We start from the raw sequence: 24375 nt of genomic DNA, 5'->3' as shown, positions 1-24375 counted from the left end.
GTTCTGCCGTTAAAATCGGGCATTTTAAACTGTACAATAAATGGCGGTCAATCTCCTGTGTCAAATCTTACCAATTGTCATTTAATTAGTTGAAATGCAAAAGAAACCTTTTACTTTGAAAACAGAAAAAAAAAACACCTCTCTAAAAAAGCAGAGACGGTCAAATTCAACTGAAATAGCTTTTAAAAGCAAAAAAATAAAAATTTTGTTTCAGAAAGGTATTCAACAAAGGTTAGAGGATATTCATTTAAACTATGCAGTAAAGCTCAACGAAAAACTCAGCTCAATTTTCCAACAAAATGACAACATTAGAAGAATATCAGCAGATAGTTTGCTTGAAATTACTAAGAATTATCCAAAAATTATTTATGAAAATATTGACCGTGTTTTGAATATAACCTCAAGCTGTTGGATTGATAGTGACATGCATGTACGTAAAACTATATATGCTATGACATTGGAATTACTCAAATCGAAAAGTAATGGTGTTATTACACCATTTTCAAAGATAATTTTTATGCAAATTAAAAATACTCTCTCACATATTAGGAACGAAGTTAGAATTGATGGATTAACTTTTTTAAATGAGTATTTATTAATTGAATTTGGAAAACACAGGGAAAAAATTATTACTTTACATTATCTCCTTGGTTGGTCTCCGTTAGTCTGCAGGATAGCTCAGTCGGCAAATTTTTATAATGCATTGGATAGTTTGTTCATAATAACTGCTACAATTCGAGAAATTATTAATCAAATTCTTATCAAGTTGAAAAAATTAAATGACTACGAATTTAACGGGGTTAGTAATTCTGAATTGAGAAGCTCAATATCGCAGCTTTACGATTCTTTGATTCACATTTCATTTGAAATAATCTCTAAAAGGGAACAAAAACTTAATGATCAAATTTCACTTTGTGGAATGAATTTGTTTAAAAACCAAAAAAAATTTAAACATGAAAACAACTCTTCAATACGAATAAAAAGATCATTAATACCTAATATTCCTACCTTCGTTTTAAATGATCGAGAATATATACTTTCTTTTCTAACATCTTTAATATTAGATACAATTTATAATATAAATAAATATGGGCAAGGCTTCATTATTCAGAATAAAGAATTGAATAAGATTTGCAATTCTGTTCGAAAAATCCAACTGGAATTAAAGGATGATTCAACTTCCAGCCATTCAGATCAATCAAATTCATCAATTTTTCACATCGAAAAATTATTATTATTAAGGATTTATTTCCTTCCACAATTTATACAGAGAGATAACTCTAAAAACGATATGAACAAAATTATTCAAGATTATATTTTTATACAAAAATATTTCAAAACACGAAGCAGGAATGAAAACGAACTTCTATTCGATATTAATCATTCAGAACTTTTCGAATTCATATTTTTAGAAGGAGTGGAAATGATGTACGTGAGCTCATTAAATCGTAACGTATTAAGAAAATTGTTAACTCCCAACAAATACGTTACCTTTTACTCACTCTCGATGTTGCTTGATTTAAATGATTCATTAAGTCTTCTTAATACATATGAATTTGATACTAAGAATATAAAATATAACGAATTTTTTGATCAAGAGCTTAGTTATATTCTTTTTGAGTTTAATAACAAAGACCTTCTTTCTGCCAAAGAAGTATTCCACTTATTGCTAATTCATACAGTAAATAGCACGACAAATATAGTTAATGAAAATGGCAATCTGACTATCATGGCACTAAAAATATTAATGTTTCTTCCTTTAATTTTGAGCAATATTGGATATATACAAAAATATTACTTCGATCAAAATTTCTCAATTTGGAGCCCTATTGAACATATTTTGGTTTCTACCAATGAAAGATTAAATTTAAAAAGTATTACTAATCCGTTAAAAAATGACATAATATTAGCAAAGTATTGGATTTCAAATATACCAAAACTTATCTTTTTTTTGTATTATAATGCTGTTGGTGAAGAAAAAGAATGTCCCACAAGTTTAATATGTAATTTATTATTAATATTAGAAGATTATTTAATGAATAGAATGCCAACTCAACTTGAGGATAATTCTCTATCAACCAACATCTGTAAGAGTATTATGCCATTTTTTATAAATATGAAACAAACAAATATACAAAGTATAATAACAACTCTGCCAATTTATAATCAAAAATCAATTATTTCCACATTGCCATTTTGGCCTTATTTACCGAAGAAATTTTTGTTTTCAATTATTGATCAAGTACTTATTTTCATGAAAAATGGAACTAATTTGCTTTATTCCTTCTTTATAATTAAAACTCTCATTACTCAACCTAATCATTCAAGTTTATCTTTGGAGGATAAGATAAGTATAATTGCAACAATTATCAATAGTTGTAATTGTAAACTATCTACCAAATTCCAATTATTTAATTTACTTTCTGAATGCTTCATTGATTTATCTAAATCATACATTTTTTTTCCAAAAGACAAAGAAGAAAAATATTTCTACCAAGTTTTCTTAAAAATGTGGTTTACACCTTTAATTAATTATTTAAATCAATTTGCAAACTCTGAAGTTGAATTATCAAATATTTCGCTATTTTTTAATTGTGTTATTTCTAAAACAATTAAAATGCATCTAATTGCAGTACCAATTCAAATGAATTCTACTTTAAACGCTTTATATGGTTTTCCTGAATGTATAAAAAATCAGATATGCAACTACATAGCGTTTACACCTAAGCTAGAAATGAATTACTTTTATTTGGAAGAACCCAATATTAGTTTGATTTATTGTACAATTGTTTCGAAAATAAAAAAATCAAATTTGTCTGTTTGCAAAATTGAACAGATTATTCCATTAGAGACTTTGAAATGCCCTATTTTGATGGTTTTGCATATTTGGAAAGCTTATGTATACTTCAATTATAAAGAAAATAATCTAGAACTTGAGAAGAGTAAAACATTACTTCTTTATTCGATAGTTGAGTATATTTTTGAAGAATATATTACTGATGAACGAGGTTTAAAAAATGATTGTTTAGAAAGATTGCTTAAATTTTCAATCATTTCAATTTTGTGGATTTTATCAGCTAACTACTGTAACTTATTTAAGTGGGTTGGCATCGATCAAATTATTGAAAAAACTGAATATTTCTTCAAAAAAATTGAAAATAGTGATTATATATTTATTTGCAAAGCAATCAAGAATTTTATTGCAACAAACTAATTGTTACATTTGTTTTTGTCGTTGATATATCTTTTGAACAGTTTAGATACTTTCCTTTAATTGCAACTTTTTATAATTTACTTACTAAATGCTTCTAAATGATAAGCTATATATATATATTTTTTTTGATATTAACTTCATGATTGCCCAGCCTTGTACTGGCATTATCAACATGATTTTTTATTTCTCTTTATTAAATAGGACATGTAATAATTACAAATAAATTTAATATGAAATTGATTTATTGATTAATGATGATTATTATAAATTAGATAAATCTTAACATTGAAATAACTTCATATTGTAATTTAAAATTAATTGTTAAATATAGGAACCACAACTTTAATCAATTATTTTTAAAGAAATTATCAGATAGATGAAATATATATCTAAATAATGAGCAATATGATGAACTATTCATCTATTTAATTTTCTAAAAGTATTCAAACATTGTAAAAAAATCAATCATTCAATATTAAGAATTTAGAAATATTTAATTCATGATTTTTACTTCATTTGAAGTAATTAAATCGACAGTTAATAACTCTAGCAATTCAATATTTCTATTGTATCGCTTGCTGCCAAAAATTATGTAAAAGTAACAAAATATTAGATTATAAAAAGAAGAAATGTAATTTTTTTTCATTATTCCATAAAAATATTTTTAAATACTAATGAAATACGTCAAAATTGCTTTGGAGGCAATTATACTTTGCTCTCAAACTCAATTCATTTACGACGCAAATCATTAATTTAAAAAATAGAATAATTGAGCTTATCGAAATATTATGTAAAATGACGTTCAAACCTAAATATACCGTTATGCGAGAAATAGAAGTGACAAATAATTTAATTGTTTCATTCCCTAATGCAAGTGACTTCTGAATCAAATTCGCTCAAGAATGAATAAATTAAAAAAATCAAAATTGAGACTAAAATTAATAATCTATAAAACCTATAGTTCGTCTCTACTTTTCTCCAATTTCGTATTCTTATTCTGCACCCTTTCGATAAACTTAGGTAGTTTTTGCCCTTTAATATTGGTAAATCTAGCATCACCACCGATCACCTTATCTAGAAAGTCTTTAATTGTGTCTTTATTTGCAGTCTGTAGTTCTCCTTCGATATTTCTTGGGAGGACTGTGAATTTTAGTCTTTTACTAGTGCCCAGAACCACAGCAGATGGAAGAGCAATTTTGTTCCCATCATCATTAAAAAGTTTCATGAATTCATCTTCCATTGAAATGTCCATCCACATCCATTTAAAATTGGTACCTCTACCTGCAATATGAGGAGTAAACAAATCTTGGAGTTCTTCCAGCATAGACTGCTCCTCCAAAGAGATTTCGCCATTCTTTAAGTAGATGAAACATAAATTCTTGTGTTTTCCACATACATCATTATATGAAAGTCCTGTTAGTTCAGGAATTCGTTGCAACAGCCATGGTTTTGAACCCGAATCTTGAGATTCGTTATCTGAAAATCCTCCCCCCATTACGAATGTTTCTGCATATACATTCAAGAATTCAAACAGTGGCAAGAATTTAATTTCGCCCTTATAGAATTCCGGTAGCTTCGAGGCTGTTTTATATACCATAATAGTTGGGAAGCTCGAAATTTGAAATTTTTTTGTAATTCCTATCGAGACATCGTTCTTCTTACAGTTTGGAATGAAACCGAACAAAAGCTTTTTATTGAACTCGTTTGCAAGAGAGTGAATAATTGTTGGAGGTATTTCCTTTTCGCTAAAAACGAGTACTTTTGGAACAGAAATGTGTCTTGTGAGGAAGTCCTCAATTTTGATAACTTTAGAGCTTTCTTGATTTGGAACTCCAATCACTGAAACGTTATCTCTGGGAATGTATCTCAAAAGTTGGTTCTTAAGGTTCCTTACGCTTTTTTCACCATTAAATTCAAATGTTGGAATGGGGATAACTGGATAAATGATTATTTTACCACTATTACCTATTTTGCTGCAAAATTGTTTAAATTCTTTGCAATTAATTGCTGCAACCTTAGCCATACCCTTCAATTCTCTTGCTGCATCATTATACCATCCTAGAAGCTCGCTCACAGCTACCTTATCATCACCATTATAGAAGAAGACAGAAGTAACACCACTTTTGCGGTACTTTGACAACAAGCTTTCGAAATTTGGTGCTGTTAGTATCTGGACATCATGCTGCAAAGGATCCAGTATGACTTTCGATGAAGCACAGGGAAAGCTAACGAACGTAGAAAACAAAAAAGACAGAACATAAAGCAAAATCATGTTTCATCAGTCTTTTTATTCATATATCCGAAAAAAGTATTTGTTGTAAACTAGAATGTCCCTCAAATAAACAATTAAATGAAATCCTATGCTTGCCGCATTTGAGACAAGTACCATGTAAACAATAAAGAATTAATGTGGGGATTGTTATACATCAATAATGAATTAATACGCAACTATGCAAATTAATAATCTAATAGCAAAAATGTCATATCATAAACAAATTGTGTTTGGAGTATTAATAGATGTAGTCACACTTTTGTTGGGCAATATCGTCGATGAGTTGATAAACAACTCGTCCTGAATATTTACATCATCGCCAAATACAGACAATCCGTCTATGCGTGTCCACTTCCCAATATTGCAATAACACCCAATAATTGAGCCGGAAATAATTGAATAACTGTTAATATTTGTATTGTCAAATATCACGCAATCCTTTAACCTTACTCCATCTCCAATTTTACAATTTTTCCCGATAACAACATTAGGACCAATACTACAATCCTTTCCTATTGAGGATGTGGGATGAACAATCACATTTCCTATTATTCTAAGTTCTGGTGTTTCGAAAGATAATTCGAGTTTATTTTCATTTAGGAGCTTTCTAAGCAATTCTGTCTTAGAACTATGCTTATCATTGCACAAATGCCCTGTTATTGAATTTGATTTAAGGAATTCCATAAATAACTTACTTCCTAATAAGAAGTCTTTTGGATTTCCTATATCTGCCCATATATTGTCATTGTTTGTGAAGAACTTATTGCAATAAAGTGTATTTGATGATGCCATGATAGGGAATACATCCTTTTCAATTGAAACTTGTTGATTAGGTTTAATCAGATCAAGTATTCTTTTTGACAAAATATAAATTCCTGCATTAATGAAATCACCAACAAAATCCTTAGGTTTTTCAATAAATTTTTCTACGATGAGCGTATTTTCATCATGCAAAACTACTCCAAATTTTGAAGGATCAGAGACTTGCTTTATAAGAATAACGCCATTACATTCCGAGTCAGAGTTTTTCTTGTGATAAAGATCAAGCATTTCTCTTAATGGAAAATTACATATTATATCTGAATTACAAACAAAAAAAGGTTCGTCTTCTTTTAGAAAGTCTTGTGCTAATTTAATTGGTCCTGCAGTACCCAATGGCTTTTCCTCAATACTCAAATGAACTTTTACAGCATATCTATCTTCAATTATTTTTAGTGTGGGAATGAGTTCATTGGCCTTGTAATTAAGTGCTACAATTATTTCTGTTATCCCAATACTAGCAAATTGTGCAATCTGGAATTCTATGATTGGGATGTTACATAGCTCAACAATTGATTTGGGTTTTGTAAGCGTTAATGGACGGAGCCTAGAGCCATAACCACCTGACAAAATTATTGCTTTCATAACTTCCAGAAAATATCGACTTATTTTAAACTGAATCGAGTTCAGCGGCGAAAAAATATGGGGTTCAGTAGCAATAAAAAAACGCATTAACTAGGAGCAAATTTAAAGGTAAATATTAAATCAACAAAAATTAATAACTAAATTACCTAGAAAATGATTCTTTAATAATGGAAAATGCGTCAATAGAACTGAAGGGGCATGGCTTTTTAGAGTTTTCAACAATACATTGACTCTTATTTTCTTCAATTTTGAATTCAGTTTTAGACAATTTATCACTTAGATCAAAACCAATCTTTCTAATTTTTTCAGAACTTGTGGATTTCTCAATGCTTCCTATACTTGTATTTAATACTTTATTAAAGTTATTTAGTGAAGGCGGCGATTCAACGCTATTTTCATACATCTTCTCAATAGCTTCTTTTACAGTTTTGATTTTTATTACTTCAGAATTTTCAAATGAACTAACTCTTTCAAGCGCTCTCTCAGCTTGATTTTCAAGGTTGTGCTTGTTTTTCAAACTCGAGTTTGCAGTTTCGCTTCCCAATTGATTGGACTTTAGATCAATAATTTTTTCAACCTTGCTTGATGATTCTTTGCTTTCTAATTCGATTTCTAACAAATTACTGGAGACCATATTATTATATTTTTGAGGTTTATTAAAATCTTCAAAATTTTTCAATACCGTTTTTTCGTTAGGTACTGTAGTTTCCATGCTATCAATTTGTAATGAAGGCGGAATCATATTATCTGGGGTATATAGTTTAAATTCATATTTATCCCTAATCCATTGCTCCACAATAGAGTGTTGCTGGCTACTCCAGCTTGGGCGTTGAAACCCAGTGGGAAGCTTATGTTCATAGTACTTATTCGAAATATAGTTGCCTATTTTCATACATCTTTTTATCCAATCACTATTCCACTTATCTAAAGAAATGCTCTTAACCTTTGATATATGAACACCGAGATGACGATGCACCCCACTACAATCAATACATATTAGAATTCCAAGATTTATGGATGCCCATCTAGGTGTTTTAGCACCGCAATCGGCACAAACTTTATTCCCATTAATAGAACCCAATATATCAGATAGATTCTCTTTTTTTCCTTGAACAAGACTATTTTGTCTTAACCCATTGGTATTCATCATTCTGGAAAGGCAATGCTTTTATATTTATCAAATTTACATATGTACAGATTCTCGAGTATAAATAAAGATTTATTGAAAAAAAGGTGTAATATTCCTAAACCGCCAAAGTAACAATGCAAAACAAAAGAAAATCAAAGATTACTTGTTTAGGAAATTAATTATCACAATAATTTAGTCGTGTATTTAAATAAAGAATGAGGAGGTTTTTTGATCAATAGACAGATATTTTTTTACAATATGAGTTTAATTTCTAAGAAGGGACCACTTTCCATTTCAAGTAAATTCAAGTTTGTTCAGCAAAATTGCAGAATATTTTTGTTGAAAGATTCCAATATAAATAGAAATACCTCAGTGTTCTCACATGATAAAATGATATTTGATTGGAGAAATGTAGGGTTAATTGAATTAATATACTTTGATAGTGACGAATTTATTAAATGCCCAATCTGCCTTGATTCAGACTTGCTGGTTCCAAAAATATCAAATTGTGGACACATATATTGTTGGCCTTGCATAATAAAACTTATGAATATTATTTTAGAAAACGATGAATATGCGAAAAAATTTAAATGCCCAATATGTTTCTCGAATGTATTGCTAAATGAGCTTGTTTCATTAAGATATCAAATAGTTAAAAAAGTCCAAATAGGCTCAGAAATTAATCTATGCCTTCTTTACAGAAATGTTTCAAGTCCGCTTATTCATTTTGAACTCAATATGAAAAGTTCAGATGGGAAAGTTTTGCTGGAAAAAAACGAAAAGGGTGCTCAGTTCCAAAGAATCGGATTAATTTCCGACCAAAATGAAATATTATTACATGATCTTCAAATGCTAAGAATGAGAAAGCTAGAGAATGAGAGAAGCGGCTCAGACGAAGAAATTGGCTACATTGAAGAATGTATCTCAATAATAGAAAATATATTTAAATTAAAAGGAGTTACTCCCAGATGCGAAAGATTTTCAAACGATGCTTTTGATATGCTATTATCACATTACGGAGAAACTGAACTTTTAGAAGAACTAGAATATAGATTCATTAACTCTTCAGCTAATTATAGCAATCAATATAATATGAAAGATATATTTTATTTCTACCAGTCATTTGATGGCCAATTAGTGTACTTGGAGCCGTTTTATGTTAAAGTGCTTCAGACTGAATTTGGTTCAATCGAAAATTTACCTAAGGCACTATTAAATGTTTCAGTTACATCAATAAAAGAGTTTATTATAAATCATCAAAATATCAGAAAATATAAGTTTTTGAGTCATATTCCTATGGGATCTAAGGTTTATATTGTAGGCATAAATGTATTACCGTATATTTCAACGAAAACAAAAGAAATATTTAATGCTGAATTAGAAAAAAGAGTAAATAAGAGAAAAACAATCAAAGATATGAATTATATTAATTTGCTTTATGACGAGATAAACCACAGTTCAACAGGTTATGAAATGATAAATTTGAATCATGCAAATAGCTGTTCAAATATAGAGAAAAACAGTCAAAATTCAGCGAGAGCCACAGATTCTGATTTTCCAACTTTGGAAAAATACTCGAATCTTAAAGGCAAGGATAAAATAGGCAATGCTGCATTTAATAAAGGAAATGCACAAAAACTCCCACATTACAAAAGTAATAAGGATTTTTACTCTCCTTTAACGAGAACATTTAGAAACGCTATTTAGATCATTTATCCACCTTAGACAACTTTAACTATTCTATGCGGGAAAGGTAAAATTAGGCTTTCCGAAAAAATGCGTAGACAGGGATTCGAACCCTGGAGTACATGTGTACACCAGATCTTAAGTCTGGCCCCTTAGACCGACTCGGGCATCTACGCTTCACAGAGGCCGACCACCAAACAATGGTCAAATACAAATATTCTGAAACTATCAAACCCAATACAAACAGATCCGGTGGGGAACAAGAGTATTATATTAATTTATTTTTATAGTCTTAAAGTTTGTTTCGAAATAACTTGGCCCTTAGCATTACTAAGTTTAGATTTAATTTCATTGTCCTCTTTCTTTATCTTTTCAAGTCTTACTTCCAACAAATTTCTTTCTTCATCTATCATAGATTGCAAATGCCTAAACTGTCTCAGTTTTAGTTCTAATCGATTGATCGTGTTGTCAATCAAGTAGGGCATTATATTTTTAACCTCATTTCTCTCCCATTCAGCAAGTTCTTTTGCTCTAAGAGCAGCGTTTTCTAGTGCCTTTGAACAAACTTGTTGAATTCCCTCTTCTCCCAGTAGTGCTGAGCTCGGCCACTTCGCTGAAGAAACTTTTGGTATGTATTGCGGTAAATATTGGCCATCCTTAGAATCAAAATGGGCGTTAGCATTACAACTTCCCGCAGCTTCGTCTCCCAAATGAGCATCTTTATCGGGCATGAGTGAAGCATCTTTAGAAATTTCTTTATAACCCTCAATTTCTAATATTCTATCTAACGCAGATTTAGCGGCAGATGCAGCGACCACGGGGTTTATTGTTGACGCTATTAATGCAATTTGTGTCATTAGAGGATTGCTCACATCCATAAATGGAAATGAGGGCTTCGTGTTTTTTGATGGGTTAATGTTTCTCATGAAGGGTTCCTCTATTGGCAGTTGAATGAAGTACGCAACACACTCTTGAGGCGTCTTAACATTCCCAATATGGTAAGATATGGCATCCCAATCATCACCGTAATATTCAATCCCTTCAATAAGCTTTTGCACTTCCTCTTTAGTCCAGGAGGCTATACCTAAGGCTCCCATCCTGGGAATTTCTTCAGGATTGGTCAGTGATGATACAACAGGAGCATCCACTTTAATAAAGTGCCCAGAGTTTAAAATAGGTGGATATCTCCCTTCTGAATAGCACCTAATACACCAAACACAGCGATCTAAAACTGCCACTGAAACTCCACAAACAACACCAGCTCTAAGAATATAATATGAATATATACACGACTTTCCACATGAAACGCAATTCACTAACATTGAGTTTATGAATGGGTTATCTATTGCTTCATCATTTATACGAGAAATGTTTAGCGTGCTTTTATTGTTAGAACGTTTGATATCTATATCATTAAGTCTATAGTCACGAAGTTTTCTTAATTTTGGGGGAAGCGTCTTAATGTCTGCTTGGAAATTTATCAAACCCCAAAATTCGAGATAAGCATGCAATTTAAGTAAAAAGGAGACATCTCCTGTATATATAATACGTCTCCTACATTCTGTAACAGTGAGGTATTGTCTAGGAGTTTCCCTATATATTTCAATAATTTTATTCCGAATCAGTTTATATTCATTAATTTTTTCATCATTTAGTGAAGACACTTTTTCTTCTAAAAAGTTACTATTACCATTACCACTCATTTCTGCTTTGTAATCCTGTTTTTCATCGATCCTCAAATCAATCATCTCATTGTTAAATATTGGAGAAAGCATCTCAAGTTCAATAGGATGTACAGAATCCATATCAAACCACTCAGAACAAGTTGGAATCACTACTGGTATTTTTTTGTCAGTTTCATCGGTTTCATCGGTTTCAGGGTTTTGCTTTATGTCTTCGTGCGTAATACCTTCCAAAGAATATAGTTGATTTATGGATTCTGGAAGTTGAACTTTTAATAGGAGCCTGGAGTTCAAGTTTGGATCCAATGGAGTAAATGACCTTGTGGAAAATTTTTCTTTTGAAAGTAAAAGAGAATTAGCAAATGTTTTCAGTGGTTGCTGGACAACATTCGGGGCAATCTGGATAGGCTGTGGAGGAAGACTACTTTGGTTGTTTATTTGTGATAAATTACTATATATAGGGGAAGAAACTCGGTTATTTGTAGTTATTTGGTTTCTAGTTTCTTGAATGATATTGCTAGTTTTGATTTCTTCATCGCATTCAACATTGCCAACAATAGGCAAATCGTTATCAGATAAGTTTAAGGTATTATTTTTAAAGTCTTTATTTTCTACGGTTTGTTTTGAGATATGGCCATCAAATTTGTTTTTCAAACCGTTTTTCTCAATTATTCGTTTTGCCTCCATCTCAAGGTTATCAAGATAATCCAATGTATCTTCATTTTCAACCGATTCGTCTGACATTAGATCAACTGTATCTTCTTTATTATCAATGTTCTGATTCAATTTAATGTTCAAAACTTCTGCGAATTCTACTCTGCGTAAAGAAGGCGGATTACACTCAATTAAAAGAGATACTTTGGAATCTTCCGATGCAGCTTCAATGCCCCCGTTATTAAATGAAACATATTTTTTTCTTTTTTTGTGTTTAAGACCAATTTCTGTTTCAGAATTTTCTGCCTTCAGTCTAATACGAAGTTTTGGCCCAATAGGGAAATCTGATCCGCCCATTGTCCCGAGTATATATTGTTATTTGATTTCAAGTGTTACGAATAACAATTACTGTTTACGTAAAGTTTTGTTTAGTAGGTACTCATAAAATAGCTTCAGCACAAATTCTTCGTAGGCGCTTAATAATGTGGTAATTAAGGCGCTACGAAATTAATAAAGCTTAAAACTGGTACAAAAGTGTATTAGCAACCCTCGCATTCCTGGCTAGTTAATTCGAGCACAAATTTCCTTAATCCACATCTAATCGTGCTTTTGCACTGTGGGATCATTTGCAGCAATATGTTATTTATCAACGTAATGAGCCCAGCGAAGTATAATTTGATATAGTCGTCTGTTGAGTCTAACCAAGAAATCGGGATGCAAAATATCATAAACGATTTCTCACCAGATGAACTGTCTGATTTTTGATTATAAAGAATTTCATTGGCACTTTTTGGCAGCGAGCTTGAATATGATATTGATATTGCATTCGAATCAAGCATATTTTTAAAAATAGAAATCTCACTTTGGTTTATTGCAATTGATAATTCTTGAATAAAGTTGCTAGTTAATATATTACTTTTAATTAATTTATCTAAAAACTCGATTGCTAGTATTGCAAATTTATATTTATTTTTTGAATCGGGGTAAAATGCATATATTTTCTTATTTGAAAGTAAAGTAATGTAAATTAGGGAAAAACCTTGAATACCAATATCTTCTGAAATAGTTTTGTTATCCAAAAAACAATAGAATGATATATATCTTATAGTATTCAATACGCTACCGCAATAAAGACAACTTTTTATTGAAGAGGTAATCATTTCAAAAGCTGCGCTTTTTGTCGCATTCCGATTATTTAAATCGGAAAATATTTCAGATATTGCATTGTTCGGCAAATAAATAATTAAACAGTTATCCAAGTTGTGAGACTCATAAATTTCAATAGCATTACTAATAATGCTCTTATAATGTTCAATAAGTTGTTTTGCGTCATTCCAAAGCTGCCTAATATGAGTATTGTAAACCTCTATAACTAAATTTAAATGTTTAGAAGATTCTCTGCGTATATCTTTTAATGGCACAATCTTCAGATCATTTTCCTTGTTTTCTGATGTATTGTTTTTCTTGTTTACTTCTGTATTACTCGCAAAAGAAAGGTATAATTTATAAACGAAGCCATCGTAGTCAAAAATGGTTTCATTTCCCTGTTCTAAAAGGTTGAATGATGCAATATTGGGGTAATTACTATCTAAAATATCCTGTTGAAATCTTCCGAAATATTCTATCCTTTCTCTTAAAATTGGATGGCTATAACTTGCTAATAATTTTTCCAATTCAAACATATTTAAGTTCCAATTTTCAAGTATTATCAGAAAAGCGGTAGAATAAATCAGTTTTTTTTTTTTTCCCCAAATAAAGCAATGCATGAGTATGATATTGAATTAATATCCCTATTACAAAATAACTTAAAGCGTGGGGGTTTTAATGAAGATAAAATACCAAAGAAGGATGTAAGATTTCAATATTTAAAACAAAGTTCTCCATATAAAGGAGTAAATTCGAGTATTAATTGTGCTCTTCAAGATGAAATCACCTCTAACAATCAAAGCTACTTATTACCATTATTGGCATCGGAATACCCGAATAAACTTCTATCAGAGTATAGGTCCCTAGATTTAGAGCTACAAAAATTAAGAAGCTCTGTCCAAAGATCCACATTGTATAATTCAACAAAACTTATAAAAAGAAATAAACAAGTTGTTACAGAAATTAGAAAAAAATTCATCGGTTTCGAAAAGAGAGCAAACGTAACAATCAATCATTTTTTTTCAATAGTTACTCAGAAATCTAATTCAAGCCAATCGATATTACTACAAAAACTATCTCAATTTAGGAAGCTAACTATTTTGAGAAATATTTTAAAACTTATAGTTGAACTAATAGAATTACCAAAACTTATTGAAAGCTTTGTTTCTGCAAATATGACAGATGATGCTTTGGACACACTTGAATATTTTGAATCAACCATAAAGCTACTAGAAGCTTCAATTTCATATAACAAAGTTTGGCAAAATGAAGAGAACTCTTTCATTTCAACACTTATTGAGACAACAAAACATAAAATGGAGTTGGTAAAAGATTCACTCTACTCGTCAATTAAGTCTCGACTAAATTTTGATCAACAATCTCTGCTAAACACTGTGGAAATTATTGGCCATCTTAGAAGATTAATAACTCTAAATAGCGAAATAACTAAACCAAAACACGGGTTTTTAGAAGAAATATGCCTGTATAACAAAATCAGCTCAGAGTCTGATTATTTAATAATGAGTTCTATGCTTGCAAAAATTTTTTTGAAGTCTAGGAGTGAATTCATTGATATTGAATATAGAAATAAATCAAATATGCTTTCTAAATTGAATTGCTGCGCATCTTTGAAATGTGCCATAACACTATTCAATTCGCTATTGCCAAACGTTATATCAACATTCAATTCACTATTTTCGAGTGAATGTGATTTTTCTTGGCTATCTAATTCTTGGTTGAATTACTACATGAATTGGTTTGTTTGCTTTTGCAAAAAGTCACTAACTTTGGTAAATAATAAGCATCTTGAAAATAAAAATTTGGCACTAGGTAATCGCTCAATTAAATCTTTTTCGCAAAAATCATTATCTACAAAGACAATCTACGTTGCTCAATTTGATTTAAATAACGTTCCAATTACATTTTCATCTTGTCAAGATTTATATTTGCAAATTTACAATGTTTTCTCATTTTCAAAACCTATTTTGTTAATAACAATTTCTTTTCTAGAAAATTATATGGTCGAATACTATAGAAAAATGCTCGAGTTTTGTCTGAGCATTTTTTCATTCGAGTTAAGAGAATTTGACTGGAGCGATGAAATTCAAACCAATAATATGAGAGTTAATCAAATTAGACCGTTTTCGATTCTCAAAAACGAGTTTGCTAATATTTTAAATGAGATAAAGCAATGCCCATTAAAATCTTTGGAGCCCTTTATTTTGGACCTAACAGATGAATTTTTATCATTAATTTTAATAGAAATTGAAGACTTGAGGAATTTCCATATATCCAACTCAAATCCTCAAATTGAAAGTTGGTTAGCGATTAACATTGATAAGATTACTTCAATTTACAATACTGAAATTATCCCATATATTCTTCTTTCAGTCTCTTCAATATATAGTAATTGAATTCATCCATTCATCGAAATTTCAAATATCCCATTTACTTTTTTTATATTCATCATTCCAAGCATGAAAGTTTTTTCTAATTCTAGTAAACGCTTTAACAAAGAATTTGCCTTCATATGCATTTTCAGAATAAAGTTGATCAAATTGATATATAGCATTTAACCATTGAATAGTAAGGTTATTGAATAGGTCTGACCCGTTAGGAAATGGTTTAACTTTAATTGGTAATTTTGTGTTAAAATGTTTATTCAGTGCTTCTTCAAATTGATCTTCCCAATACTTTTGAGTAATCCACCTTTTTACCCATGCCATAGAGTATTCTTTCTGAAACAAAGTCTGGCTAAATAAAACTTAGAAGCATAATTAATTATTGGAATAGCTAATATTAACTTACTTGTATTAAAAAGAATTGATACAAAAAGTACGTTACTATCTCGTACTATATGATTGATAATTGGTTCGCAAAAAATAAGAGATGCTCCCATGCCATTCTGATTATTTACACTTTCGTTTAACCAATGTTTAATTCCAAATGATATTTCTTCGTTAAGAGACAAAATATTTACTAGAATTAACATTTTACATTTCTGAACATAACTAATTTTGGAATTTTATGAAAGCTACCAACTTACCTCCAAATCATCAAATAAATTAGAGAACTTTGTAAAGGATAAAATTTTTTCCAAAATACTGCATATTTGGATTTCTAAAGGCGCAAGTTTATTGGAATAAATTGGAACAATCTCATTTGAAAGTGATATAATGTCAGATGTAATTCCAGGTTTAATAAATGGAATTGAAATAAAGCTGATAATTAGTGCCAATATGTTGCTGGAATCAAAGACAATATTTTCAATCAAACCTATTGAGTTTTTAATTAAAAATTCTAATACAAGTATACAATGTAAGACTAATTTAGGACAATAATACTGCAGAAATTTCCCATTTTTGATCAAAGCATTTCTCTTAATAAATTCCCAAAAATCCATAAATAAGTCGATTTTTTCTGGCAATTTCTCAACTGACAGCAATTGAAAAATATCTTGAATCCCATTTTTTATTCTAGACGTTAATTCAGATTCTGATATAGATAAAAGTTCGTTGGCTAAATCTTTGATATTCAAATCTCCATTTAATGATACTAAATTTACAAAATCTAATTTTTCTGATTTTCGATTGAAATATTTTTTCAAATTATACGGTCTAATCATCGAAAATACTGATATTTTTAGTTGCAATTCTTTAATTAGAACTCCATTGTTATTCATTTCTGTATATTCATTTGATAAATAATTATTTTCATCGCAATCAAAGTTTTTTTCACTAGACTTTAAATCATTTAATTCGAAAATAAAATTATTTGCAAAGAAGTTAATCTTTGATAATTGCAAATAAATTTTATTATCAATGATATCAATAAAATTTTGAAGAGGAGAATTTGATAGTAAAAACTGACTATCTACTCTAGTTTTCTTGGGAACAAAATTTGATAGCAACTTTTTTATGCTTGAATGAGAAAGTGGTTCTTTTAATGAATGTTGACTAATTTTTGCTTTAATAAACTTTTGAATATTGCTCACATACTCAGTATTTAAGGAATTATTGTTATCTAATAAATAGCGAGCACTCTGACTTGATTTGGCTATATAATAGCTCATCTTATCCACCGAGTTTGATAATTTAAAGTTATCAAAGCCTTTTTTATCTGAATTACTATGACACTTCAAATCTTGAAGAATAATTTCGTCATTCTCCAACCAAAAAATAACTATTTCACGAATAATAGATTGTTCATTAGTAATTTTCGAAACAAATCTAATTATTTCGTCTTGTTTGATCAATACTTTGTTGGCGAAAATAATTAGAACTTCCACGTTAATGAATGGAATCAGATTTAAGTTTGAATATTTTGTTCTGATAAAATTGAGGTTCATTTTTGAGCATTCATATTCTAAAATATAATTTTGATATGGAGCAAAATTTTCCAGTATCAAGACAAATGTCAATTCATTTCCCAATGTTTCATTTTGTAAATAATTGTTTTTACTAGAGTTATTAATTAATTGATTGCTTTTATATTTTTTTGTTATATCTATTAATAGTTCATTAGAATTAGGTTTAATCAAAAATTCTAGATTTAATCGTTCAATTAGAATACTAAGCACATTATTATCTATATTAAATTCCTCAAAGCATTCACGAAAATCTCTTACTTTGAAATTTCTGTCAAATGAATTAATGAAATTTGCAAAATTTAAATAGTTATTTAATGAAGATATATCTTGTTCTGAATTGATTGATAACATGATTGATCTTTTTTCAGACTTGAGTTTGATTTTTTCGTTTTTGTCTATTATTGAATTAATAGAGTGAACTAAATTAGAAATGACGATGTAATATAGAAATAATTTGAAGTAATCATTATTATCAATACTTTTGCTGTTAATTTTAGTTATTACTTCGATCGTTGATGAATCTCCATCTATCAATTTTGAGACATTCTCCAATATTGAATTCATATTTGTGTTAATATTGTCAATAACAATAAATTCACTTTGTTGATTGTTAATTATCGCTAGGCAGTATGAGTTTAAAATAGAAAACTTCCAAACATAACATAATTTAAACCTGAATATCCCCATTAATTGTTTGTAGACAATATTCAATTCAATATTTTTGGATATAGCTAGAATTGGAGTCTCATTTATTTTTGTAATCTTATTTTTTTCTTTTTTTTTGCCCTCAAAAACTTTATGAATAACATTAAAAAGCTTCTCAAATAATGAATAGAATTCTCCCAGAGAACTATTAGTTTCACGGGAGTATTTCCTAGAAAAATACTTATATCTTTCTACTATTAAAAACCCATAATTTGAGAATATTTCCTTTCCTTTTTCACTCTCAATCAATATCAATGGAATAAAAATAGTCGCCGTAAAAACCAAAGAAATAAGAATTATTATTATCGAAAAAACCCGGATTAGCATGATATTTCCCACTAAATTATTGCCCATATTTCTCTCTAACTCCTTCATACCTTCAGAAAATACTTCAACAATGCTTAATAAAGAGGAAGTTGGAATGTAAATCGTTCTATTAAATGCTGATTTAAAACCATTACTGTAATTAATAACACCATTAACGTCTAGTATTCTTGGATTCGAGATATTTACAAAAATGTTTTCTTCTTGCGGACTAGCAAATAATTGATTTAAAAATTTAATTTCGCTTAAATGTTTCGGAAACTCATTATCTTCTGACTCATGGACAATTTGATTTATTCCATTTAGTTTTATTTTACTACTTTGTACTAATCGGGTATTTTCAATGATATTATCGAGACTAATCCCAGTTTCCTCGCTGTTAATATCACCGCTAATTGCAAAATTAATAACATCTTTATCCAGAGATTTTGTATCTATTTTAAATAGAGGTGCCTGATATTCGCTTCCATTGATTAAAACTCCTGTGATCCTTGGACTACCCTCCAAATCATGTATCATTGAATTATTACAAATTAGAGTGTTTTGACCGAATTTGAATTCTTCATTTGCCATATTAATTGAGTAATTTCTCATTTTTTGATGAATTGCCCACATTTGTTTCTTTGAAACTATAATAGGTTCTAATAAGAAGGCAGACTCTTGTGAAAGCGCATATGATAGAGAGTTATTCATACAGTTCTCAATGCTTTTAAGAATACCAGAAAAATTTGAAAATGAATTAGTTATCCAAAAATCCACATCAATTGATAAATAATCATAATAAATATTGCTGGTGATGTCTCTAAAATCAAAGTTACTTAAACAAAACGAAAAAGGAAAAGAATATGCAATATTTGGAATTGCATTCAAATATTTAGTCATCTCAGTTTTTATTTTTTGCTCAATATTTTCTTCACAAGAATAGAGTTGCAGTATACCATCATTAATACCAAGATAAAGGGATCTAGAGTTTTCCAATATAGAGTTCAACAAAATATTATAGTTAAGTCGTGCATTGCTCATTTCTAATTTTATATAGATTCCAATTCCAATTTCAATTATCAAAAAAATCATTAAGAATAAAATGAGCAAAGCATTGTTTTTTTTAATTATTTTTTCAGTTCCATCCATCTTAAGCATTCATTTAATAAATATTTATATTCGTACCAAATAAAAAAATTTGTTATTTTTTCAATGAAATAGTACATTATTAATATTATTAAGCTAGTTTTTAACTAGATGTGTGGAACAAATTTATGCCACACATGCTAAGTAAAAATATATTGATTTAAATTTGTTATCCCTTTGAAAGTTGCATAAGCTTCACAAATTTATTATAATCTGCTTTTGCTTGGCCATCTGATTGCACCATTAATTGCCTTGCATCCTGATCAGTAAGTGATACGCCAAGCTTTGAGCAAACTTCTGCTAAGCATTCTGGGGTAATATAGCCATCTCCGTTAATATCCAGTAATGAAAAAGTTTCCCTTAGTTGTTCACTTAAAGGTGCTGAGTCAAGCTGTCTACTAATGAATCCAGAAAACATTGCGCAATCAATAGAGCTAGAAATTGCTGGATCTTGTTGCATACCTGTGCTTGCGCGCCCTTTTATTTCATTTAAAAGCACATCTATTTGCTGTGGAGGAATGTCAAGCCCAATTGATTTGAAAGTCTCAAATAAGTCAGACCCACTAATGCTTCCATCTTTATCCTTATCAAATAAATGAAAAATTGTTTGAATATCCGATATTCTATTTTGGGGTATTTTTTTGCTCTGAATATGGGTTGAACTTTCGTTCATTTTCAAAATTTCGATTTATTCTACTTTGTAATTAATTAAAACAAATCAAAAAATTCGGTTTACCACTTGTAAATAATCGACAAGACATGTTCCGGCGGTGCATGCCGAAATTATATTGGTAAACAATTTTAGTGAGTACAAAAAAAAAATACAATATTAGGGCAATACCAAAATTCATGTTAACATGGCTTTATTCTCCTCTGTCTAATCCCTTCTATATTGGGGAGGTATTCTTAAGGGATACTAGTAATTCTGTAAATATTGTTTTACAACTAAATTTAATGTTAAAAAATAAAGATCCTAAACTTAGCTTTGAATATTTGTTCTATGTTATTTCAACGAATAATGAAGGCATGACAAAAACAATTAGAAATGCTATCTGCTCGTGAGAGTGCACTTCAAGTCCATAGTAATCTATATGATCGTTAAACATCAGATTTAACTGATACTTTGATATTTATTTCTTAATTTGCTTTCAGTATGATCGTCTCGAACTGAACAAATCAAATATCCCATTCTTTTCCTTGATTAGTTGACAAAAACAGCAAACAAATAAATATGTATGGATGCATTGATCAATAGTCGCAAGAACCGCAACTAATGGATGAGCATAAAGCCAAAACGTTCAGGGCCAACTCAATATCAGAATTTTGCAACTATACAATTGAATTTGGAAGCAATGTGAAAAATAATGATCTAAATCACTTAAAATAAAATAATTGGGTTGCCTTGAAAAAATGATTTGTTCTACATTCTTGTATGATGAGCAAAATATGTAGTTAATATATAACTCTGGAAATATATTAAATCATTTAGAAGAGGGTAATAATAGCTAATCATTTCTTTTTTGTTTTTGCCCACACTTTGAGCTGTTTGTACCTTGATCACTTCTTAAACTTAATAAGCAAATAATAATTGAAAAGAGTAATATGTGAGTCAGGTTTACATCAAAAGTCCTTTTAAATGGAAATAAGGTCGACATGATTTTACCAATGCTCCATTTAGAAAGAGGTGGCGACTGACACAGTCCCCAAAATTCGCCAAACAAATAAAGAGTAAGACCTGACAAACAAATAGTAAATATTCCCATAATGGCACTATCAAGAAATCTTGAATAAGATACAACAGACATTGTTTAAGCGGAATCTTTCAATTACTCAAATTATATTCTTTATTAGGATAATAGCGTGAATAAACAGTAGTTTACAAGTATTTAAAACCATACGGGATCTTTGAGCTTTAATTGTGCGGCAAATAATTAGACAGTTAATCGCTTACTGTACCTCAAAATATTTCAAGTTAATTATTGAAATTGAAGCTTCTATATATGATGCAGAATAGCTTTATAATTAAATTTAAATGAATATATCCAGGCGTTGTTTTTCTTAGGTGTGTCAAATCCTTCACCTCTATCTTGAAGGTTTGTAGAATTTTATTGTTTATCTTTCTTCCAATTGTTTTGCCACTATTCAAATTGTTACTGTAAAAAAAAAAAAAAAAAAACGCTCAAGCGTAGATTGAAAAACTAATTTATTAAAAATATTAAATTAATATGTTCCTACTCATTTTAATTAACTTATCAATAGTTAGGTTGCTTGGGGAAAACTGGATTCAAGCTGTGAGGATTCTACTTTTTTCTTGAGCCCTTTGAGATTTTAGTGTTATCTGATTTAGGAGTATTTATTAGTGAAGCAGAATACTCAATATCATACGTAATTGAGGGTTGAATAGAACTTTTTTTACAGCATTTTCTACAAAGAAAGGGATTGCTTGACCAGCTGCATGTAGCATGCATATTATTTGAACAACATTCGCACTTAACAAACTTATTATTAATCAATTCAATACCCTCACATATTGAACAAAGTTGATTTTGATTATCATTTGATAAATTATTCTGATCTGATTTTTGGCTAGTTGATGTGCCAACAAAAGCATTTGGTTTCTTTGAAATTTGATCGAAGGTGTCCTTAATATGAGTTGCAGCAGATGATCTTCGCCTTTTTGATGCTCGGCTAATGCTTTCATGAGCAAATGACGGTTTATTGTGAGACTCAATATTTTTATCCCCATTATGTGATTCATTATTCCAGTTATCGTTAGAGTTATATGTTTCAGAAATTGAGTTGCGGCAAGTATTTAATTCATTGCCATTAAGGTTATTTGCTATATTATTAATAGTGTTATTTGAACCTGGGTTTTTAAAGTTTATTTGACCTTGAAGACTATTTCTTCCTGAATAGCTATTTGATGAACCAGAATCATTATTATTTATGAAGTTTTCTGTAAATGATTCTCTTAACTGTTCGTAGTGTTTTTTTAAAATTTCACCATCATATCTAATATAGTGGACGCTTTGGTCTGATATTGCGATTTTCTCTTTTAACAGCGCTTTTAGTTCCCTTTGTAGTTCGTTGATCTCATCTATCTTAAAAATACTGGCATTTTTGTCAATATTTTGCGAGTCAGAATTAGCTACTTTGCTTAACTCTTTCAAATATTTGCCACGTTTTTCCTCAAGAGTAATTTGTAAATCATTGCTTTTTTTATCAATTTCACGCATCAATGATAAGTTACGTAATATCCATCCTGGAAGAAGAGAAATATCCTCCATAAATATTTCGTGCGACTCAGACATGGTAATAATGAAGAAGCAATAATTAATTCGTTTGATTAACGCCTATACTATGTAATTTATTTATTGCAGCTTATCTAAACAAGCCTAAAGGGCGCGCAAAAAAAAAGCTCATAAATTTCTGCTATTTCTTGAATAAAGAGATCGTGCAAACTAATATTCCTAAACAACATATGAGCAGAATATTCAGAATAATTTTAACTTATTTCCATGTTCCAGAAACGGTCTTCAAGAAATTCTGTAGAAAAATTGGCAAAACTAAATTTTTTCCCACCTTTTTGGATTGCTGAAATTACATCTTCCTTTTGAATAATCACAGCTTGATCCTTATCCAATTTTTTAGAGCGAATTCTTGATTGTTTCTCCGAAAGTTCTGAGATTTCCTTAATGAACTTTGTAGTAGAAGATTGTATTAGCTTAACTGATGTTTTTGTAAATTTTTTATCAGTTACAAGTTTTAAAATTTTAGCTATCTTGGAATATGGCAAAAGCTCATCGAACTCATTTTCTTGTTGGCTGACAGCTACTTCGTCTAATTCTTTTTGGTCCATTGTGTTGTGATTAAGTAAATATTTGAGCGGTACAAAACAAAAGTAAATATTTGTGTTTAATCAAGTATTTCTTGGTCAGCAATAGGGTTTGAATGAATAACTATATCTTTAATAATTATTTCGTCAATTGGTTTGTGGGATTTGTCAGATGGACAGTTTTCTAACGTATTTAGAGTTTCAAAACCATCTATCAGCTTACCAAAAATAACATACTCTCCATTAAGTTGCGGTAAACTTGAATAAGTTATAAAAAACTGTGAACCGTTTGTATTTGGTTTTTTACTAGCGCCTTTGCTTGCCATCGAAAGAATACCTCTCCTATCATACTTCAATTCTGGATAAATCTCATCATCAAAATATCTCCCATAGATACTCTCTCCGCCCTTTCCTGTGCCAGTTGGGTCACCACCTTGTATGATAAATCCCTTTATATTCTTGTGAAAAATTGTATTTTTATAGTAGCCACTTGCTGAAAGAGCAAGGAAATTTTTGCAGGCTTTTGGGCATTGAGAACAGAATAGCTCAAATTTTAGGTCTCCGTAATTTGTTATTATTCTAACTGACATTTATTTATCCACTAAAATGGATGGCAATAAAAGAATATTTTAAATAAAAGCAACGATTAATTTATAAGTAACCTGTTAACAATGTTCAATAATATATAGCTTTAATTTATTCGAATAGAGGTTTGAATTAAGATTTATCTACTTTATTATTGCAATAAATACTGCAATTACAAATAACGGCAATATTAACAGTTACCCCTCTTTTCCCTCTGTTTTGACTTGAACAAAAAAAAAAAT

The 24375-nt window shown here is 29.7% G+C and overlaps 14 protein-coding genes and 1 non-coding gene across 15 annotated transcripts; 3 read left to right on the top strand and 12 right to left on the bottom strand.

The window, feature by feature from the left end:
• Positions 1–94: 94 nt before the first annotated feature.
• On the top strand, positions 95–3214 carry cgd2_1790 (hypothetical protein; the record flags this gene model as incomplete). The annotated part of the gene is made up of 1 exon (XM_626398.1): positions 95–3214. One exon carries the CDS (start codon positions 95–97, stop codon positions 3212–3214), a length of 3120 nt encoding a protein of 1039 aa, XP_626398.1.
• Positions 3215–4169: 955 nt separating this feature from the next.
• cgd2_1780 (PDI like thioredoxin domain containing protein) lies at positions 4170–5486 on the bottom strand (the record flags this gene model as incomplete). Its single annotated transcript, XM_626397.1, has 1 exon — positions 4170–5486. One exon carries the CDS (start codon positions 5484–5486, stop codon positions 4170–4172), a length of 1317 nt encoding a protein of 438 aa, XP_626397.1.
• Positions 5487–5699: 213 nt separating this feature from the next.
• cgd2_1770 (mannose-1-phosphate guanylyltransferase) lies at positions 5700–6977 on the bottom strand (the record flags this gene model as incomplete). Its single annotated transcript, XM_626396.1, has 1 exon — positions 5700–6977. The coding sequence occupies one exon, from the start codon at positions 6975–6977 to the stop codon at positions 5700–5702; it is 1278 nt and encodes a 425-aa protein (XP_626396.1).
• Positions 6978–7032: 55 nt separating this feature from the next.
• Positions 7033–8058, bottom strand: cgd2_1760 (gata/ArfGAP, putative; the record flags this gene model as incomplete). Its single annotated transcript, XM_626395.1, has 1 exon — positions 7033–8058. A coding segment is annotated over one exon (1026 nt), but the record flags the coding sequence as incomplete, so codon positions are not given.
• Positions 8059–8277: 219 nt separating this feature from the next.
• Positions 8278–9726, top strand: cgd2_1750 (ring domain; the record flags this gene model as incomplete). The annotated part of the gene is made up of 1 exon (XM_626394.1): positions 8278–9726. One exon carries the CDS (start codon positions 8278–8280, stop codon positions 9724–9726), a length of 1449 nt encoding a protein of 482 aa, XP_626394.1.
• Positions 9727–9796: 70 nt separating this feature from the next.
• Positions 9797–9881, bottom strand: cgd2_1745 (the record flags this gene model as incomplete). The annotated part of the gene is made up of 1 exon: positions 9797–9881. It is a non-coding gene; the product is annotated as a tRNA-Leu (tRNA).
• Positions 9882–9989: 108 nt separating this feature from the next.
• cgd2_1740 (RSC8 ortholog with a swirm domain, ZZ finger and Myb) lies at positions 9990–12398 on the bottom strand (the record flags this gene model as incomplete). Its single annotated transcript, XM_626393.1, has 1 exon — positions 9990–12398. One exon carries the CDS (start codon positions 12396–12398, stop codon positions 9990–9992), a length of 2409 nt encoding a protein of 802 aa, XP_626393.1.
• A 182-nt stretch (positions 12399–12580) lies between these two features.
• cgd2_1730 (hypothetical protein) lies at positions 12581–13807 on the bottom strand (the record flags this gene model as incomplete). Its single annotated transcript, XM_626392.1, has 1 exon — positions 12581–13807. One exon carries the CDS (start codon positions 13805–13807, stop codon positions 12581–12583), a length of 1227 nt encoding a protein of 408 aa, XP_626392.1.
• cgd2_1720 (hypothetical protein) lies at positions 13802–15601 on the top strand (the record flags this gene model as incomplete). The annotated part of the gene is made up of 1 exon (XM_626391.1): positions 13802–15601. The coding sequence occupies one exon, from the start codon at positions 13802–13804 to the stop codon at positions 15599–15601; it is 1800 nt and encodes a 599-aa protein (XP_626391.1).
• Positions 15602–16221: 620 nt separating this feature from the next.
• On the bottom strand, positions 16222–19725 carry cgd2_1710 (hypothetical protein with signal peptide and one or more transmembrane domain regions; the record flags this gene model as incomplete). Its single annotated transcript, XM_626390.1, has 1 exon — positions 16222–19725. The coding sequence occupies one exon, from the start codon at positions 19723–19725 to the stop codon at positions 16222–16224; it is 3504 nt and encodes a 1167-aa protein (XP_626390.1).
• A 157-nt stretch (positions 19726–19882) lies between these two features.
• Positions 19883–20401, bottom strand: cgd2_1700 (2x Ef hands, calmodulin-like; the record flags this gene model as incomplete). Its single annotated transcript, XM_626389.1, has 1 exon — positions 19883–20401. A coding segment is annotated over one exon (519 nt), but the record flags the coding sequence as incomplete, so codon positions are not given.
• Positions 20402–21218: 817 nt separating this feature from the next.
• cgd2_1690 (apicomplexan small protein) lies at positions 21219–21521 on the bottom strand (the record flags this gene model as incomplete). Its single annotated transcript, XM_626388.1, has 1 exon — positions 21219–21521. A coding segment is annotated over one exon (303 nt), but the record flags the coding sequence as incomplete, so codon positions are not given.
• A 492-nt stretch (positions 21522–22013) lies between these two features.
• On the bottom strand, positions 22014–23024 carry cgd2_1680 (hypothetical protein; the record flags this gene model as incomplete). Its single annotated transcript, XM_626387.1, has 1 exon — positions 22014–23024. One exon carries the CDS (start codon positions 23022–23024, stop codon positions 22014–22016), a length of 1011 nt encoding a protein of 336 aa, XP_626387.1.
• Positions 23025–23218: 194 nt separating this feature from the next.
• Positions 23219–23572, bottom strand: cgd2_1670 (ING1 ike protein with an N-terminal globular domain and a PHD domain; the record flags this gene model as incomplete). Its single annotated transcript, XM_626386.1, has 1 exon — positions 23219–23572. The coding sequence occupies one exon, from the start codon at positions 23570–23572 to the stop codon at positions 23219–23221; it is 354 nt and encodes a 117-aa protein (XP_626386.1).
• A 56-nt stretch (positions 23573–23628) lies between these two features.
• cgd2_1660 (cyclophilin-like protein, putative) lies at positions 23629–24138 on the bottom strand (the record flags this gene model as incomplete). The annotated part of the gene is made up of 1 exon (XM_001388167.1): positions 23629–24138. The coding sequence occupies one exon, from the start codon at positions 24136–24138 to the stop codon at positions 23629–23631; it is 510 nt and encodes a 169-aa protein (XP_001388204.1).
• Between the last annotated feature and the right edge of the window lie 237 nt (positions 24139–24375).

This window comes from Cryptosporidium parvum, chromosome 2 (assembly GCF_000165345.1).
Source record: "Cryptosporidium parvum Iowa II chromosome 2, whole genome shotgun sequence".
Lineage (NCBI taxonomy): Eukaryota > Apicomplexa > Conoidasida > Eucoccidiorida > Cryptosporidiidae > Cryptosporidium > Cryptosporidium parvum.
This window is presented reverse-complemented; position numbering and strand designations above follow the sequence as displayed.